This window comes from Larus michahellis, chromosome 23 (genome assembly GCF_964199755.1).
Source record: "Larus michahellis chromosome 23, bLarMic1.1, whole genome shotgun sequence".
Classification (NCBI taxonomy): Eukaryota; Metazoa; Chordata; class Aves; order Charadriiformes; family Laridae; genus Larus; species Larus michahellis.
This window is the reverse complement of record NC_133918.1, coordinates 1,160,362-1,176,686: the sequence shown is the minus strand read 5'-3', so window position 1 is coordinate 1,176,686 and position 16,325 is coordinate 1,160,362. Positions and strand designations below refer to the sequence as shown.

General features: G+C 55.6%; 1 protein-coding gene across 1 annotated transcript; it reads left to right on the top strand.

Annotated features, from left to right (window-relative positions):
- The first annotated feature begins 7,460 nt into the window (after positions 1–7,460).
- MATK (megakaryocyte-associated tyrosine kinase) lies at positions 7,461–15,631 on the top strand. The gene is made up of 13 exons (XM_074566072.1): positions 7,461–7,654; positions 10,930–10,986; positions 11,206–11,319; positions 11,475–11,590; positions 11,916–12,135; positions 13,076–13,169; positions 13,270–13,335; positions 13,485–13,584; positions 13,676–13,760; positions 13,938–14,011; positions 14,117–14,312; positions 14,702–14,788; positions 14,929–15,631. Exons 2-13 carry the CDS (start codon positions 10,978–10,980, stop codon positions 15,109–15,111), a joined length of 1,344 nt encoding a protein of 447 aa, XP_074422173.1. The 5' UTR covers positions 7,461–7,654; positions 10,930–10,977; the 3' UTR covers positions 15,112–15,631.
- The last annotated feature ends 694 nt before the right edge of the window (positions 15,632–16,325 follow it).

The window sequence follows — 16,325 nt, the reverse complement described above, 5'->3', positions numbered from 1 at the left end:
ATGCTGTGCCAGATGATGAAACATTTAGATTGTTTCCGTTGTTATTATTTCATGAATTCCTGAAAATGTTACTTTGCTTTTAGTTATGAAATTGTACATTAAGATTTGAAATCTCAATTCAGTCTTTGGGTATAGCGTTTCCAGTGAGATCAGTTTTCGTTCTTCCCATTCTCATTGTATGCAAAAGCAGATAAAAAGAAAAAAAAACAAAGGCAGCAAGTGTAAGAATGATTTATGCCTGGAAGAAGCCCACGATGACGCAGGCGGGTGACTGACTGAATACCAGGGAGGAGGTGGGTGCTGCAGGAGGCAGTAATGATCTTCAAGGGGACGTACTTGCATGCACTGTGGACTCGAAAAGAAAAAAATGCTGTAAGAAATTCTTTGCTAGGAAATGAATGCTATTTCTTATGAGCTTTAAAATGAAGTCATATCCATCATGATGACAAATACTGTCTTGTCACTGTATGTGAATGAATCATTAAATTTCTATGTGGGGTTTTCAGTGGCGTCTCTCTAGAGCCCTTTGCAGCTTAAATGGATGTTGCGGTTCCTTCCTGTCTTAAATAGCATTGTAACGTGGCTGTGAGCTTTTAAAATAGCTGCTGCACATTACTCAATGGGTTGGCAAAACTTTAATAAGTATGTGCCTCTTGTGAAAGTACATTCTGGTGAGAAATCCCTAAATGCAAAGCAGTTGTTACTGTCATGGGTCGCTATCCTGAACAACATGTTTTATGTCTCAGACTGGAAATGATGAAGGAAAAAATATCCGACTTCATTGTAAGCTCTGAGTGCAGTTTCAGTGGGTTTGTGTTTAGTATTCAGAGAGCAGTGCTAGAATCCTACTCCGAAATAAAAAATGTACGAGAAGGTGGGGAAAAAAGTTCTACTCTCGCACAGGCCCATAAAACTGCAGTAGTGATGGAAAAATGACAGTGAATAACAGAAACGTTCATGGAGACCCCCGAGGACTTACTCTAAATGACAGAGGTGATGTATTCTGGTATTTTGTGTGCTTTTGAGGGGGAATTTCTTGTATGATTACTGCAGTTAAGAAGATTACCGGGCAGCTGTAAAATCCTGCATGCACTCAGTTGTCTCAGATCTTTAACAATTTTAGAAAGAAGCTCTGAACTGAGCTTTTCATTCCCCTGACATTGACCCCCAGGAAGCTCTGGTTGGTGTCAAGTGCAGGTCAAAGGGTTGGTTTGTGTGTGTCTGCCTGGGGAGGGGCTGGTGTCTGTTTTAGTGGTAAAGTGCCAAAGATAATTCCTTACTTGGCTATTTATACAATAAAAATTATCATGGAAGCTGATATGTTCCTAGTGGTTTTACAGGCCTGTGCCAACACAATCTAGAAACTAATTTCCAAGCGCTAAAAAACAAAGGCAGAGTCCCAAGGACAGGTGTGTGCCTAGAGAAGCAGCAAGGTTTGATTAAAGGGAAAGCATGTTCGTTTGCTTTTTACTTCTAATGTGTTGCTTTTATCCTCTCCATAGGCAATGGGACTCTTTGTAGGCGTGAAGCCTGTTAAAGCCTGGCAGTGGTGTGTGGCATGGTCGGGAAGGTGTCGCGTTGGGGAATAGGGGTGGGTGTCACAGCGTTACCCGAGAACCTGGTGGGAACCCTGGGCACAGCAGCGCACGCTGTCAACCCTCTTCCTGGGTTCCTTGGCCTCTTGGTTGTTTTCTTACGAAAGTGTGTGAAGTGCGGTGTTTTGACTCCTCAGCACTGCTGAGTTGCTCTGTCCAAATAACATCGATAGCAACACTCCCTCCAGGAAGGAGACCTGGCTGCCTTCCGATTCATAAGGAAAGGCTGATACTTGCATTTGGCAGAGGTGTATTTCAAGCCCCCAGGCACTCACGCTTGGCTTTTACAAAGCTCGTGTTGCCTTTCTGAACGCTTGCTGTTGTTATTTATAGAAAAGCTTCTAAGGGAAGTCTCAAGTGCTGTAGCTGTGTTGTTCATTCCAGAGAATCTAAAGCTTGATTAGTTTGTCACATTTTCTTACTTGAGGTAAAGCAAAATTCCAGGACTACTTAAACAGTTTTTAAACTTTATATTTAGTACTTTACCTGCTGAGTTTTGCTGTTTAAAAACCTGACTGCAATATCTGATTTTTGTCATGTGTTTTCTTTCTCACATCTTGCATTGTCAGATGAACCCGGGCTGCAGGATCGCTGTCAGAAAGGTCAGCTGGATGCTCTGGAGACTGAGCTGTCAGGAGTGAGATGATGTCCCAGCCCAGGCACAGGTGGAGGAAAAAAAAGCAGTTAACAACAGCTAAAGAGGACACTTTGGTAAATGTTCCTGGCAGTGATATACTGGAGATCCCCACCGCAATTAACACTCTTAAACTACTGCATTTCATTTATTATTATATTCTTCTCATTAGTAACACCAGAAATTGTGCTGACGTTGCTCACTTTTTAATAAAGGGATTCATCAAAGTGAGTGAATATTTCAAATAAAAGCCAAGTTGTCTTTAAATACAATGCTGCTGGTTTTAAACGTTTCTATCTGCTGTTGAGTCTTCCGTCACATTTTGGTATTGCCTATGTGGAAAACCACAGAACTTATTGTAGGACATAAAATTGTACAGCGCATAACTCAAGCTCTCTTCCATTCTGTTTGCGTAGTTGTTTGGTATGCGGTAGGAAAGGTCATTTACATGTAACTACTTCTCTTTCATTGACACTTACAACTTGCCTGACTTTGCTGTTTCTTTGCAATGAAAACATTGACTTTCTTGACCGATATTGAGTAAGCAAATGTTAAATCCTACAGTCATTCGTGTTAAATATGAAGAAAGAGAATAGAGTATGAGACTAAATTGTCTTGCCTGGAACCTCTGCGGCTCGGTGCAGAAGTTTAAGATGACTTCAGCTTGGACACCGAATGCTTGATTTCTTATTTTCAAAGTAGCTGGCTGCCTTAGCTCTAGGTGAATGCTTGCAATGTAAGTCTAATTGTTACCTGTGGTGTAGTGGTGGTGGTGATGATCTAAAAAACTTTAAATCCCAGCTTCCCTAGTGGATGTGGGAAGAGCTGCAGGTTTCTATGTGTTCCCTTCATACAGCTGCCTTCACTTCAGTCGGGTTGTTACCGTTTTATCTCCTCCTTCTCCTCATGTTTTTTAAAAATGCTGACTTTCAGAAAAAAACCAACCAACCAAAACCAACAGAACAACCAGGGGACTTGGAATCCCTTGCCATCCCTAAAATATACATTTAATGCATGCAGTAAAAAAAGAAGAGATTGCTAGAACAGCAGAGGGTGAAGGAGGGGTGCGTGGGGGGGAAGATGCTGCCTAATAATCATACTGTGTGTATAAAAGTGTTCATATAGTTCCAGCTTTTATATATAAAGAGGTCCTGCTTTAGTCTGTTATCTTACATTTTTTTAATAACTTTTCCTTGACGTAGTGTACTGTAGGTAGTTTTAAATGGTGCTATAATCACCACAGACCTCCCACCACTGTGTAAGAGGGAAGTTGCCTGGAGCAGCAGTTCCTTGCCTTCCGTTACGTCTTTTCCCTCCCACCTCCTTGCTCTGGAAGAAACTCTTCCCACAGCAAAACAGGTAGACAGTCAGATAGTAGGAAAGAAAAAAAAAATATAAACAGATCAAAAAACCCACAACAAACAAAAAAAAAAAAACCCAACCCCCTTGGTATTGTGTGTGTGTGTGCGTTCTATAGGTTTTCTTCATTTCTTCACCACCCTCAAAGCGGTGGCAGTTTCCAGCCTGGCCTGTGATGGCTGAAAGTGCTTCATGCATGCGTTCTTTGTTGAAACTTGGGTTTCAGATCACTCTTCACACTCCTTCAGGCTTTTTGGAATATTTGGAACAACAGCTTTTCAGAACCTACTGGAAAACATTATTTCTGCATTGTTTACTGGCAAATAAAGCTGTTTCCTCTTTAAGTACTCTTTTCGGGGGTGTAAAGCAGGTTCTGTTTAAATATTCTGGGTTAAGAGCTATAAGCTATACAAAATTATCTATTTGAAGAGGGATGCATTTCAGCGCTTCCGTAGATGTTTAAACCATAGGCTCCTGCCCAAGCCTTAGCTCTGAGGTGGTTTGTTTTGCCGTACAGTTATTGTCATCTGTTTCTGGTAAAATGGAAAGAGGGGGAAGTGTTGAAATATTGTGAGCAATTTCTAGCCTTTTACCTTAGAACAAAAGAGGATGAAACGGTGCACACACTCCAAAAAGCTTCCCTCATTAGAAATTAGGAAGTAAAACCATTAGATGCTGCCACGAGTGCTGCTTGAGGTGAAAGCCGAGTTGTGATACCAAATACTAAGGTTTTAACTGGTGTTTCAGTCCCCACTCAGGGTAAGGGACAGAGATGCAAAGACCAAGAACGCAGAAGTGGAAGGTGCTTTTAAGTGTTGCACGTCACCCCAAAACAGTCACGGCGCGAAGCATGGACACTGCAGCGGAGTGTCTGGATGGAAGAGTGGTGACAGCAGCGGGGTCTGGGCGTACGGAGCTGGGTGCCCAGCTGTAGCAGCGCATCTTCCCCTCCTCCCTCGAGTATTGCCCAGCCTGCTTCCTTCACGGGGCGTCAATTTGTAAATTTGTGCATCGCTGTTTGCTCTGGAAGGGTTTAGTGAAAACGTATTTGCTGCCTGTGCTGCTCCTTGGGGAATCCCTCTTGGAAGTACCTGGCTGCTGGTAATGCTGTGCGCGCAGTGTGTGGGTGTGTAAGAGCATCTGAACGCGGGGCTGTGTACGGCTGCTTGGAGCAGGGTACGGTTAAGGGAACGTCTATAGCTCCAGCCATTAGCTAGGGTGAAATACCCTTTCAAATGACCCTCTGTCCACATGACCCAACAACAGTCTTGGGTTGAAATACAAATCTTTGCTATGAAGATGCTGGGAGGGCTGGAGCCCCTCTGCTGGGAGGACAGGCTGAGAGAGCTGGGGGGGTTCAGCCTGGAGAAGAGAAGGCTCCGCGGAGACCTTCCGGTATCTGAAGGGGGCCTACAGGAAAGCTGGGGAGGGACTCTGGAGCAGGGAGGGGAGCCACGGGACGAGGGGGAAGGGTTTGCAACTGGAAGAGGGGAGATTGAGATGAGATGTGAGGCAGAAATTGTTTGGTGTGAGGGGGGTGAGCCCCTGGCCCAGGTTGCCCAGAGAAGCTGTGGCTGCCCCATCCCTGGAGGGGTTCAAGGCCAGGTTGGATGGGGCTTGTTGAGATGGAACTTCCTATGCTCGAGTTTGTGCCCGTTACCCCTTATCCTGTCGCTGGGCACCACTGAGAAGAGCCTGGCCCCATCCTCCTGACACCCCCCCTTTCAGTATTTATAAGCATTGATAAGATCCCCCCTCAGCCGTCTTTTTTCCAGACTGAAGAGACCCAAATCCCTCAGCCTTTCCTCATCAGAGAGGTGTTCCAGCCCCCTCAGCATCTTGGCAGCCCTTTGCTGTCCCCTCTCCAGCAGTTCCCTGTCCTTCTGGAACTGGGGGAGCCAAAACCTTGATGTTTTAGCCCACTGTAGGCTGTTCTGGAGGGACGTGGGCACGCCGGTGGTTCAGCTGTACAGCACTGAGCGGGGCTGTGCAGTGCAGGTATCTACTTCGCTGCACCGGAGAGGGGGGGAGGTCAGTTTTGAGCATCAACGTGTTGCAGATCGAGGCGCTGACTGGGTGGTAGGTGCCCAGATATGGAAAGGGGGAGACCAGCTCCGGCAGAGGCAAGTGGGAGTCTTTTTGCTGGCCACCCAGTAGGACAGGGAGAGCCCATTTATTAAGCCTGAGTGAGTTGTTCCCCGTGTGTGATGCTGAGTTCTTTGGCCCACGGTCTGTAACAATGCCCGGATGTGGCAAAACCCGCAAATACCAAACGTTTCTGTTTGGCGCGGAGTGCTGCGCTGACCCCAGGAGAGCCGATGCTGAGCCCCCGCGGTGTGGTGCAGGGCTGTAAGCCTGTACTCCTCTGCTTATTCTCGGGCTTGGACGGAGCTGGTATCTAAGGATCCGTCCTTACAAATCCAGAGGAAAACGCAAGGATTCCTCTTGGGGAAACAAGTCCCAAGAATCCTGTGAACAGACTGGCTCAAATGGCTTGGGGAAGTTGTTTGTTGATGGAAAAATATAACCTGAAACTGCTGGCTAGTTTGGAATAGTTTTCTTTTACACTGCCTTTGCCCTTGAATTGCCAGTATTTTTTGAAGTCTTAAGCACCATTTGTTAAAAACAAAACAAAAAAGTACACACAATAAACCCCTGACCCCTGAATGAAGGGTGGTGGTGGGTTCAGGTGGATTGCCTGAAACTGCCTTTTCTTCTTTTTCCCCATTTTGCTCAGAACATTGGAAATGTTGAACGTTGGTGCAAAACCGATCTCCGTTTCTGGTTGGGCTGATGAGCTGTGGAGGCGATTATTCCCTCCCCGCTGGTTGTGGATGCTGGAGGATATAGATAAGGCACTGCCAGTTGACAGTGGTGTTCGTTTAAAGGTCTCTCTGCAACTGCCTGTTCCAGCCTGTGATGCATCTGCGTTTTCATGCCCTATAGAGCAGCAAGGTGCGGCCGTGCTCTTGGATCAACCTCCTCTAAGTCTCACAGAAGTCAGCGCTGAGACAGGATTAGACTTTGGGATACATTCATAGAACGGTTTGGGTGGGAAGGGACCTTAAAGCCCACCCAGTGCCACCCCCTGCCCTGGGCAGGGACACCTCCCACCAGCCCAGGTTGCTCCAAGCCCCGGCCAACCTGGCCTTGAACCCCTCCAGGGATGGGGCAGCCACAGCTCCTCTGGGCAACCTGGGCCAGGGGCTCACCCCCCTCACAGCAAACAATTTCTGCCTCACATCTCATCTCAATCTCCCCTCTTCCAGTTTCAAACCCTTCCCCCTCGTCCCGTGGCTCCCCTCCCTGCTCCAGAGTCCCTCCCGAGCTTTCCTGGAGCCCCTTTAGGGACTGGAAGGGGCTGGAAGGTCTCCGCGGAGCCTTTTCTTCTCCAGGCTGAACCCCCCCAGCTCTCTCAGCCTGTCCTCCCAGCAGAGGGGCTCCAGCCCTCCCAGCATCTCCGGGGCCTCCTCTGGCCCCGCTCCAACAGCTCCGTGTCCTTCTGCTGTTGGTGCCCCAGCGCTGGAGGCAGTACTCCAGGATCCCTGGTCCCACCACATCCTCTCCTGAGTCTCAGTTTTCCCGGGGAGCTGCTGCTGCCGTGGGCACCCACTCCTCAGGTAGCTGCTCTGATCACGCCAATAGAGGTGGTAACCGCAAACCTCCCTATTTGCACAGTGGATCCTTAATTTTCTGTGGGCGCTGCGCACTGCTGCAGGATATAAGATCTGATAATGTCCGTTCATTTCTAGCAAGGGTGTGTGCTTGTGCCCTCAAAGGGTAAAAGTTGTTTTAAGTGTCGTCAAATAATGAGTCACCTCTGATTAATGTTTGACTCCGCAGGCGTCAGGCACTAGGACCCGACAGCCCTTACCAGGAGACAAATCAGGAAATAACGCAGTAGCTCTTTTGGGGAGCGTGCCCTTGAAAATAAAGCTTTGCTGCTCCATGCGAAAGAGAATTTACTCTCCAGCGATCTGGGAATCTGAGTCCAGGCTGAGCTGCAAGCCGTGAGCCGCCCCGAGACATCGCTGCCCCCAAGGCCCCGCATGGACGTGGCTGGGAGGTAAGTGCAAGGCTCTGGCGGAGCTGCCGAGAGCAGGTGACGCGCGTCATGTCTGGGCTGTCAGCGGAGAGGGATGGACGCAGGGCTGTAGTGTTAAGAGCGTTGCGGTCGGTGGGGAAAATGGCCAGGTGTCGCCTGTTTCGCAGCAAAGAAGCTGTTCGTCCAAGTGACCCTTAGCGCGGCCGGGTGTTTGTAGCAAAGTTCTCCAGTTCTCCAGCATCTGGCTCCGATTTCAGTGCGGAGGGGCAACCTGCCGACGCATGTGTCCCCTCTTCTGCCACTGCGCCGTTGGGTCCTGGCAGCTCCTCAGCTGGAGCTGGAAACAAGCCTGAACTCTCCAGTTCGGGGGTGGGATGGCTCCGCCAAACCCCACCGTGTTTCTGTACTTCTCATCCTCACTGCAAATAATCAGGTTAGCCAATTAAAAAAAAAAAAAAAAGTGTAGAACAGCTCCAAGACAAAGATGGGGGCAAATGTCTCCTCCCAGGCTTTCTGTCCACGCATCCTGCTCGGGGAACGCTCATTCCAGCGATGGGAACGACATAGACCAAACTTCTCCAAGAACAAGTAGCTGCTCTAGGACAAGGCGTGTGAGTGGCACCCGGAGGAAGGTGATTCACTGCCGTTGCCCGCTGGTGGCTGGGTGGAGGCACTGGCCGGTCTCCAGGCTCTGCCAGCGGCAGGTATCGACATGGGGGTGTGTGTCCAGCACTCCGAGCCCTGGTGCCAGCTGGGCAGAAGAGAAGCCGGGCCCTTGGGCGCTCAGAGTGGAGGATCCGTCCCTTCCAAGCACCACCCGGTCTGCACACAGGGGCAGAACTGAGCAAACAGTTGTTGCTTTTCACCAGAAATTGCTGTCCCGGAGCAGCAGGAGCAAATTAGAGCCACACTCATCCTTCCCGGCTCAGCCGGCAAGTCCCTCCTCCTACCGGGTTGTACCCCAGCGAGGGCTATGGAGCGGACCCTGTCCCTAAGCTCTGCGCCAGCCTGGAAGCGAGCTGAGCCGCATCCAGTCGCGTCAGACTTTGGCTGCGCTGGCTGGGGAACGGGCACCGAGTGGCCTTTGCATCTCCAAGTCCACCAAGATAATACGTGCGGCAGGGACGGGCTGCGGGACGAGAGGGTGTCTGTGCTGACGATGGCTTCTGGAACAGATAAAACTGCTGCCTGCCAATCACCTAGCAAGAGCTGAATTGTCCCTCTTTTTGTTGTTGTTCTGGATGAGGAAGCATGGTACATCCTCGGATCCTCACCGTCATGGGGACGGGCTGGGGTTTAACACCGGTGATGCAGAGGAGTGACCGTGACTCATCCTCCAAAAGAGGAATAGAGCAAAGGCTGTCATCCCTGCACCTCTCCCAGCCCAGCAGAGATGGGGAGGCATCATCCTGCTCTGGCTAGAAGTTTCCAAGAGGCCAACAGTGGGCTTTCCCGAGCGCGGCGCAGTCAGCGCTGGGTCCCAGCCCTGCCTTGCCCTGCCCAGACTCCCCTGTTCGCTGGGCACCAAGAAAACCAGCGCACGAAAGAAATCGCCTCTCCCTCTCCTCGGATGTTTCTCGCCTCTGGAAGCCGATGCTCCCTTGGCTGTTTCGAGGTCTTGGAAGCAGAGAGGAGCACGGAGCTGCTGGGGCGGCTTCCCGCTGTCTGGTTCTCTGGTATGAAGGAGCAAGGCGGGCATGAAACAGCTCTGCCTACGTGGGACGTGGGTCTCATTGGGTGGCACCTTTGGCGAAGCTGAAGAGTGTGACTTGCGCGTGCTGAGAAATCCCACCTCCTTCTAGAAAAGGAAAGAAAGTGTCTGCCGTGCGGTGACGGAGAGACATTTGAACTGCAAAATGGAGCTGGAAGAAGGGTGCTGAAATCAGAACGAAACTTCCGGAAACCATGACTTGAGTTTTAAGAGCTCAGGGTGGATTTGGGGGTGATGCCGTGGTACGGGGATGCACAGCAGCCCCGGTAGTGTCACCGAGGACACAGGCTGGGTGTCAGTGGCCCAGCGGGTGGGCTGTCCCCCTCCATGTCCCTGTGCTGCTGGGGCAGCAGGAGAGGATTTGCCCTTTGAGTCCCACCTTCTGCAATTTCAGTCGTTCAAGGAATTAGTGGATGGAACCTTCTGGGAATCTGCCTTCAGGGATAAAGGAGCTGAACAGAGCTGGTGACTCTTTAAGGACATTTTTCTTAGCGTGCAAGAGCTTTCTGTTCCCATGTGTGAAAAGAAAATGAAGAAGGAAGGCTCCAGGGAGACCTTATTGAACCTTTCAATACTTAAAGGGGGCTGACAAGAAAGACAGAGAAAGACTTTTTACCAAGGCTTATAGTGACGGGACAAAGGGCAGTGGTTTTAAACTGAAGGAGAGTAGATTTAGATTGGATATCGGGAAGAAATTGTTTGCTGTGAGGGGGGTGAGCCCCTGGCCCAGGTTGCCCAGAGAAGCTGTGGCTGCCCCATCCCTGGAGGGGTTCAAGGCCAGGTTGGCCGGGGCTTGGAGCAACCTGGGCTGGTGGGAGGTGTCCCTGCCCAGGGCAGGGGGGGTTGAGACTAGATGATCTTTAAAGGTCCCTTCCAACCTAAACCACTCCATGAATCTATGATCCTCCCACGGAGGTGACATGGGGGATGAAGTGCTCCAGGAGGAAAAGGCACACAATTTTTAATTGGAAAGTGGTCACATGCATCCTAGCGTGACAAGTTGGTGACGGGGAGCACAGGGAACTTGCGTGATCATCCTACAGCCAGCGGATGTGTCAGTCCCGCCTCGGCCCCGACTTGCCCGTCAGTGTTGGTCCTGCCGTGAGCGGCCCCCACATCAGCCCTGCTGCGTCCCACGTCAGCGGGGCCCCGTGGCTGGTGCCTCTCGTGGCCCTGATGACTTGGAGCTGCTGAAACAGGAGGTGAAAAAACAAGTTCCTGGTAAAACCACACTCCCCTCCGTGGCTGCGGCGACGGGCTCCTGTGGTGCCAGCGGCCCTGGTGGGCAGAGGAGCGCACCTTTGGACTCCAGGGCAGGGAGGAGGGGTAGGGCCAGGACAGCTGGGTCCTGCTTCCCCCCCGGCTTTGGGACAGGAGTGTCCCCGGGGTACAGCCGGCACGGGCAGGGTTTGCAGCCTGCTCTAAGCCTTTTTCTCCTTCCTGTGGCGCGGGGCTGCCCTGGGCGATGCACGGGCTTACGAGGAGCTGCGTTGGGCAAAGGAGCCCGTGGGGACAGCAGCAGCGGCGCGGGACGGGCCAGCTCAGCCCCATCCCTCCACAGCCCCCTTTGGTTTCTTCTCTGCAGGTGGCAGCGGGAGAGGACAGGGAGTCCCTGATGCACTGACGTCCAGCCATGTCTGGGGTGAGTGGGGCTGCCGCAGGGATGGCAGCACTTCCCCTGCCGACATCGGGGTTACATGTCCCCCCAGGACCGCTGTGGGATGCAGGGGGGGGTCGTGCCCGGTGCCCCTTGTCCCCAGCCAGGGCTTTAGATGGTCCTTGGGGCTGGCCCTGACGGCCGTGGGAGGTGGAGGGGAGCCAGCTCTTGCTGTCCCTGCTGACGCTGCCGTCTCCCTTGCAGAAACACTGGCCCCCCGGGACGCAGTGCGTCACCAAGCACGACCACACCAAGCCCAAGGCCCAGGAGCTGGCCTTCCACAAGGGTGACGTGGTCACCATCATCGAGGCCGTGGAGGTGAGCCCCATAGGTGCTTGGGGGATGCCATGCCCCGGGAGGGCATGGAGAGGATGGGACCTCAGTGCCATCAGCTGAGCCGCCGGACACAGGTCCCCCCCTTCCCAGGGGGATCCTGCCTTCCTTCCCTTGCTCTGAGACCCTCTCGCCCCCAGGGCAAGGGCTGGTACCGCGCCAGGCACAACAAGACGGGGCAGGAGGGGCTGCTGGCGGCCAGCGCGCTGCGGGAGCGCGGCGCCATCCGCGTCGACCCCAAGCTCAGCCTCATGCCGTGAGTACAGCCGGGGGAACGGAGGGGCGGCAGCCCGGCTCAGCCCCCGGCGCTGCGACAGCAGAGGAGTCCAGCGCGTTTCCCCCCAGCCAGGCTTTGGCGGGGCAGAGCAGCCCGTAGCCGTGCCCTGGCGATGGAGGGATTTGCTGGGGCCAGTGCCTGGCTTGAAAGACCCCGGTTGCGCCCACCCAGCTTGGATGGACCTCACCGGGAGGGGTTTTATGCAGTGGGGTCTACGTAGCTTTGGTGGGGGCTCCACTCTCCCCGTCTCGCTGCGGAGGAAGCCTGCCGGCACGGCCCCTCTCCTCAATGCCCCTCTCCCCAGCTGGTTCCACGGGAAGATCTCGGGGGTGGAGGCGGTGCAGGAGCTGCAGCCCCCTGAGGATGGGCTGTTTCTGGTGCGCGAGTCTGTCCGGCACCCCGGCGACTACGTACTGTGCGTGAGCTTCGGCAAGGAGGTGATCCACTACCGCGTGGTGCACGAGGAGAACACGCTCAGCATCGACAGCCAGCAGTACTTCTCCAACCTCATCGACATGATCGAGGTGAGACCCCCCCTCCCTGGGCAGCGAGCGCCGCCAGCACTGGACCAAGGGGTCACACCGAGCAGTGGCAGGTCCCTGTCCCTTTCTCCTGTGGTTTCCACTGGGTTTCGTTTCCTGGTGCAATTCTCCATCCCTGCCAAAGGCTTGTGGTTCCCACTCAGTTTGGGATGCGATGGACAGATCTGGGATGCCCCGGGGACGTCCTCTGCTGCGAAGCAGCCATGCTGGCAGCAGCCCCGCTCCCCTGCACAGGGCCACGTTTCCCCCCATCCCTGCTCGTTCCGTGCTTCAGGCAACACTGGGGCTTAGGGCATTTTGGCAAATGAAGATCCCAGCAGCCTCTGCCCCCCCTGGACCCTGGATGAGGTCTGAGCCCTGCCGAAGCGTTCGGATGTGTTTCTCTCTCCTCCGAACGCCCCCTCGGCTGCTGACCCCGCGGGGCTCCTGGGCCGCCGCTTTAGCTCTCATCCTTCCAGCAAGCTCTTCCTCAAGGTCCGTCTTCGCCCTGTCTCGTAGCTGCTGCCCGTCTCCTCTCCAGGGGCTCGCACTCTCATACGTTTTCCATATTTAGACACAACTTCTGCTTTTGGGTGGGTCCTTCCCCCTTTCAGCTGCCCCGGCCCCGCTCTGTAACCGCGATGGCCGTCCTGCCGCTTCCGCTCCCTGTCACCTCTGCAAACCGCCCTCAGCTGGCCAGTAGCATCCCCGATCGCCCATGGTCCCTCACGGCGTTTCCCCGGCTGTGCCTGGAGCCGAGCAGGGCTGGGACATGGGCTGGAAGTCGCAGCGCTGGGGGAAATGTGCCTCTGGGCCCCTCGAGGGTGGTGATGGTGGTGGGATCGCATGGGGCATCCTGTGGTTGCGTCCTGGCTCCGTGCCCCGAGCCTGGGGGTGAGAGGCGGCATCGCCACATCGCCTCCGTCTGTCCGTCCCTCGGCAGCACTACATGAAGGAGCAGGGAGCCATCTGCACCAAGCTGGTGAAGCCCAAACCGAAAACCGGCATGAAGTCGGCTGAGGAGGAGTTGGCCAAAGGTAGGGAATGACGGGAGGGGGTCGTGGTCTGGGTTTTGGGGACAAGGCAGCGTGGTTCTGCTGGTGACCCCTGCTAACCTGCCCTCGTGCCCCTGCCCAGCCGGCTGGTTGCTGAACCTGCAGCACCTCACTCTGGGAGACCGCATCGGGCAAGGCGAGTTCGGAGGTAGGTGAGAGGATGGGGTTGGAGGTTCCCTGGCCAAATGGCACCCCCCGATGTCCCCTCCTCATCCTGCAGCATGGGGGGGCTCAGGCTGGGATGCAGCGGGTCGGGTGCGGTGCTGAGCCTGACCCCCCCCGCCCATCTCCTCCCAGACGTCCTGCAGGGCGAGTACATGGGGCAGAAGGTGGCCGTGAAGAACATCAAGTGTGATGTGACCGCTCAGGCCTTCCTCACTGAAACGGCTGCCATGACGTGAGACCCCCATGGGGGGACACGGCCCCACCCTGCCCCGTGACCCATGGATGAGCAGGCACCCCCTTGACCCGGGTCCCCTCCATTTCAGGAAGGTCCGGCACAAAAACTTGGTGTGTTTGCTTGGCGTGATCCTGCACAACGGCCTCTACATCGTCATGGAGTTTATGAGCAAGGTGAGAGCACCCAGCCAGTCCTCAGCCAGCAGGACCCACCACCACTCAGGTCTGGGGAGAAAATCCCCCTTTGGGGGCTGGGTTGGATGGATGCCGGGCGCTGCAGCCCCTGCGAGAGGCAAAAGTCTGCTGGCAGCCCCATCCTGTTGGTCCTTACGTGTTTCTCCTTCTCTACAGGGCAACCTGGTGAACTTCTTGCGCACACGGGGCCGGGCACGTGTCCCGACCCAGCAGCTCCTCCTCTTCGCTCTGTAAGTCCATCTCCCTCCTCCCTCCGAGCTGGGGACCGGTGCTCTGCATCCCCCTGGGCAGCCGTGAGGAGAAGGGGTGACATTGTGCTCTGCCTCCCACGGCAGGGACGTGGCCCAGGGCATGGACTACCTGGAGTCCAAGAAGCTGGTGCACAGGGACCTGGCCGCCCGCAACATCCTCATCTCCGAGGAGAACGTGGCCAAAGTGAGCGATTTCGGCTTGGCCCGGGTCAATCCCAAGGGCGCAGATGCTACTTTGCTGCCGGTGAAGTGGACGGCGCCGGAGGCCCTGAAACACAACGTGAGCGACGGTGGGAAAGGAGGGAGGGCCGGGGGCGCGGGGGAGCCCTCCCGAAGCAGCTCATGCCCTTGGGTCCCCCCTGCTGCCACCGACCTGTCCCTGCCCCGTGGTGGCTTCTGGCACATTCAGCCCCGCATCTTCCGGAAGGTCAGGCTCTGTCCTGACCAGCCCTCGCCCTGGCGGATGGCGAGAATCAGAGCAGCTCCGGTGGGATGCAGCGGGATGGACACAGGGCTGTGCGGGTGATGGAAAGGGATACGGGGGGTCTCACCCCCGAGGAGCTGGGGGTGGCGGGGGGTGGGAGCTGTCTCCCGTCTGCCCTCGGGGAGGGACAGGGGCCCAGCGCAGCCCCCGTCCGCCTTCAGCCTCTTCTCCTCCGGCCGCCACAGAAATTCTCCTCCAAGTCGGACGTGTGGAGCTACGGGATCCTCCTGTGGGAAACCTTCTCCTTTGGGCGAGCGCCCTACCCCAAGCTGGTGAGTGCTGTGCTGGTGGACGCCACAGGTCACATCCTGCCGGCACCAACGGGACGGGGACATCCCTCTGTCCCTTGGCCAAGGCGAGCCCCTGGCGGGGCCAGGAAAGGGGGTCCCAGCTGACTTCTCCGTCCTGCCAGAGCCTGAAGGAGGTGACGGAGCTGCTGGAGGAAGGGTACCGCATGGAGTCCCCCGAGGGCTGCCCGCCCACCGTCTATGCCCTGATGAAGAGCTGCTGGGAGCTGGAGCCGGGCAAGCGGCCGTCCTTCAAGAAACTCACGGAGAAGCTGCAGAAGGAGCTGAAGCACCTGAGGGACGTTTAACCCCCATCCCGCTCCCGGGAACCCGTGGTCAGAAGTGCCCTGGACCCGCCAGGGTTGGGAGCAGCGTGGCAAGGGATGGCCGGGCAGTGGGGTGGCCCCCGGTGCTGCTCTCTCCCGGTGGAGATGGGGCAGCAGCGGCGGGGGAGGGCTGTCCTCCCCCAGGGTACCCAAAGAGGAGGCAACAGCCTCCCTCCATCCTGGCACAGCTCCTTCTTCCCACCACACAGCCCAGAGAAGGTTCCCATGGGGTCGATCTCCTCCCGAGGTGGGGGCCATGCCCCACACACCCCACACTCAGCCCCGGACAGCGGGTGCCACACATGGGGTCCCTTCGAGCTGTCCCTCCCGGTGACGGGGGACAGGACGGGACATCTCCGCTTGCTGGAGGATGAAACCCCAACCCCAACACGGCCCCGCTCCAGCCACCCGGCCCCGTGCGGGGACGTCGGGCGCAGCCAGCTAAACCACCCGGATTTGGGCTTTTTGATTAAACCAAAGAAATTAGTTCAACCAGCATCTTTAAGCCTCTGTGCTCAAATTAGGCCTATCCCTCGCTTGGAGCCTGGCGAAGCACAGGGAAAGGCTTGGGGGGGCCCGGGAGATCCAGCCCTCGCAGCCCCCCGCGTGCAGCCTGGCCCCTCTCCCCTCAGGGCTCAGCGCAGCCGGGGATTATTCTTTTAATCAGAGTCTGTATGGGAATTGCTTGCGTATAGATTACGGGAGCGGGGCACGTCCTCCGGCGGCGGGAAGCCCCCGGCCGCGCCGGCTCCCAAGCAATCTCGACGTCTCGGTGGAGCCGGGATTAACGGGGGCACGAGGCCGCACACACGCGGGCGATGGTGCGTGCGCGCCCGCCCGCCGCCTCGCCTTCCTTCCCGTCCTTTGACCCTTGATTGGGTTTTTTGGGCTAATCCTCTTGGGTCTCCCGCGTGCCGACTTCTTGCACCTCCAACCCCCCCTGTGCCGGTGCGGGTGGCGTTGGGTGCCTGTGGCGCTGGGCTCCCCCCATCACGGTCCGGCGCTGCGGGTGCCGCCCTCCCTCAGGCCCCCGCAATGGGGGTCTTTCAGCCCAGTCCATCCTCCCCATCACCCCAACGAGGCAGCACCCCACTGTGTCCCTGCGCCACCGCCCCCCTCAAGCACCCTTGGGTGCAGCGAGAGGCGCGGGAAGGTCTTTCCACCCCGTTGGCTGTGTCTTCCCCTCCTAATGCCTT

Coding starts and splice junctions, on each gene's coding strand:
- MATK (XM_074566072.1), top strand. Junction 13,170..13,269: donor TGAGGAGGAGTTGGCCAAAG/GTAGGGAATGAC, acceptor GCCCCTGCCCAG/CCGGCTGGTTGCTGAACCTG. Junction 13,336..13,484: donor CGGGCAAGGCGAGTTCGGAG/GTAGGTGAGAGG, acceptor ATCTCCTCCCAG/ACGTCCTGCAGGGCGAGTAC.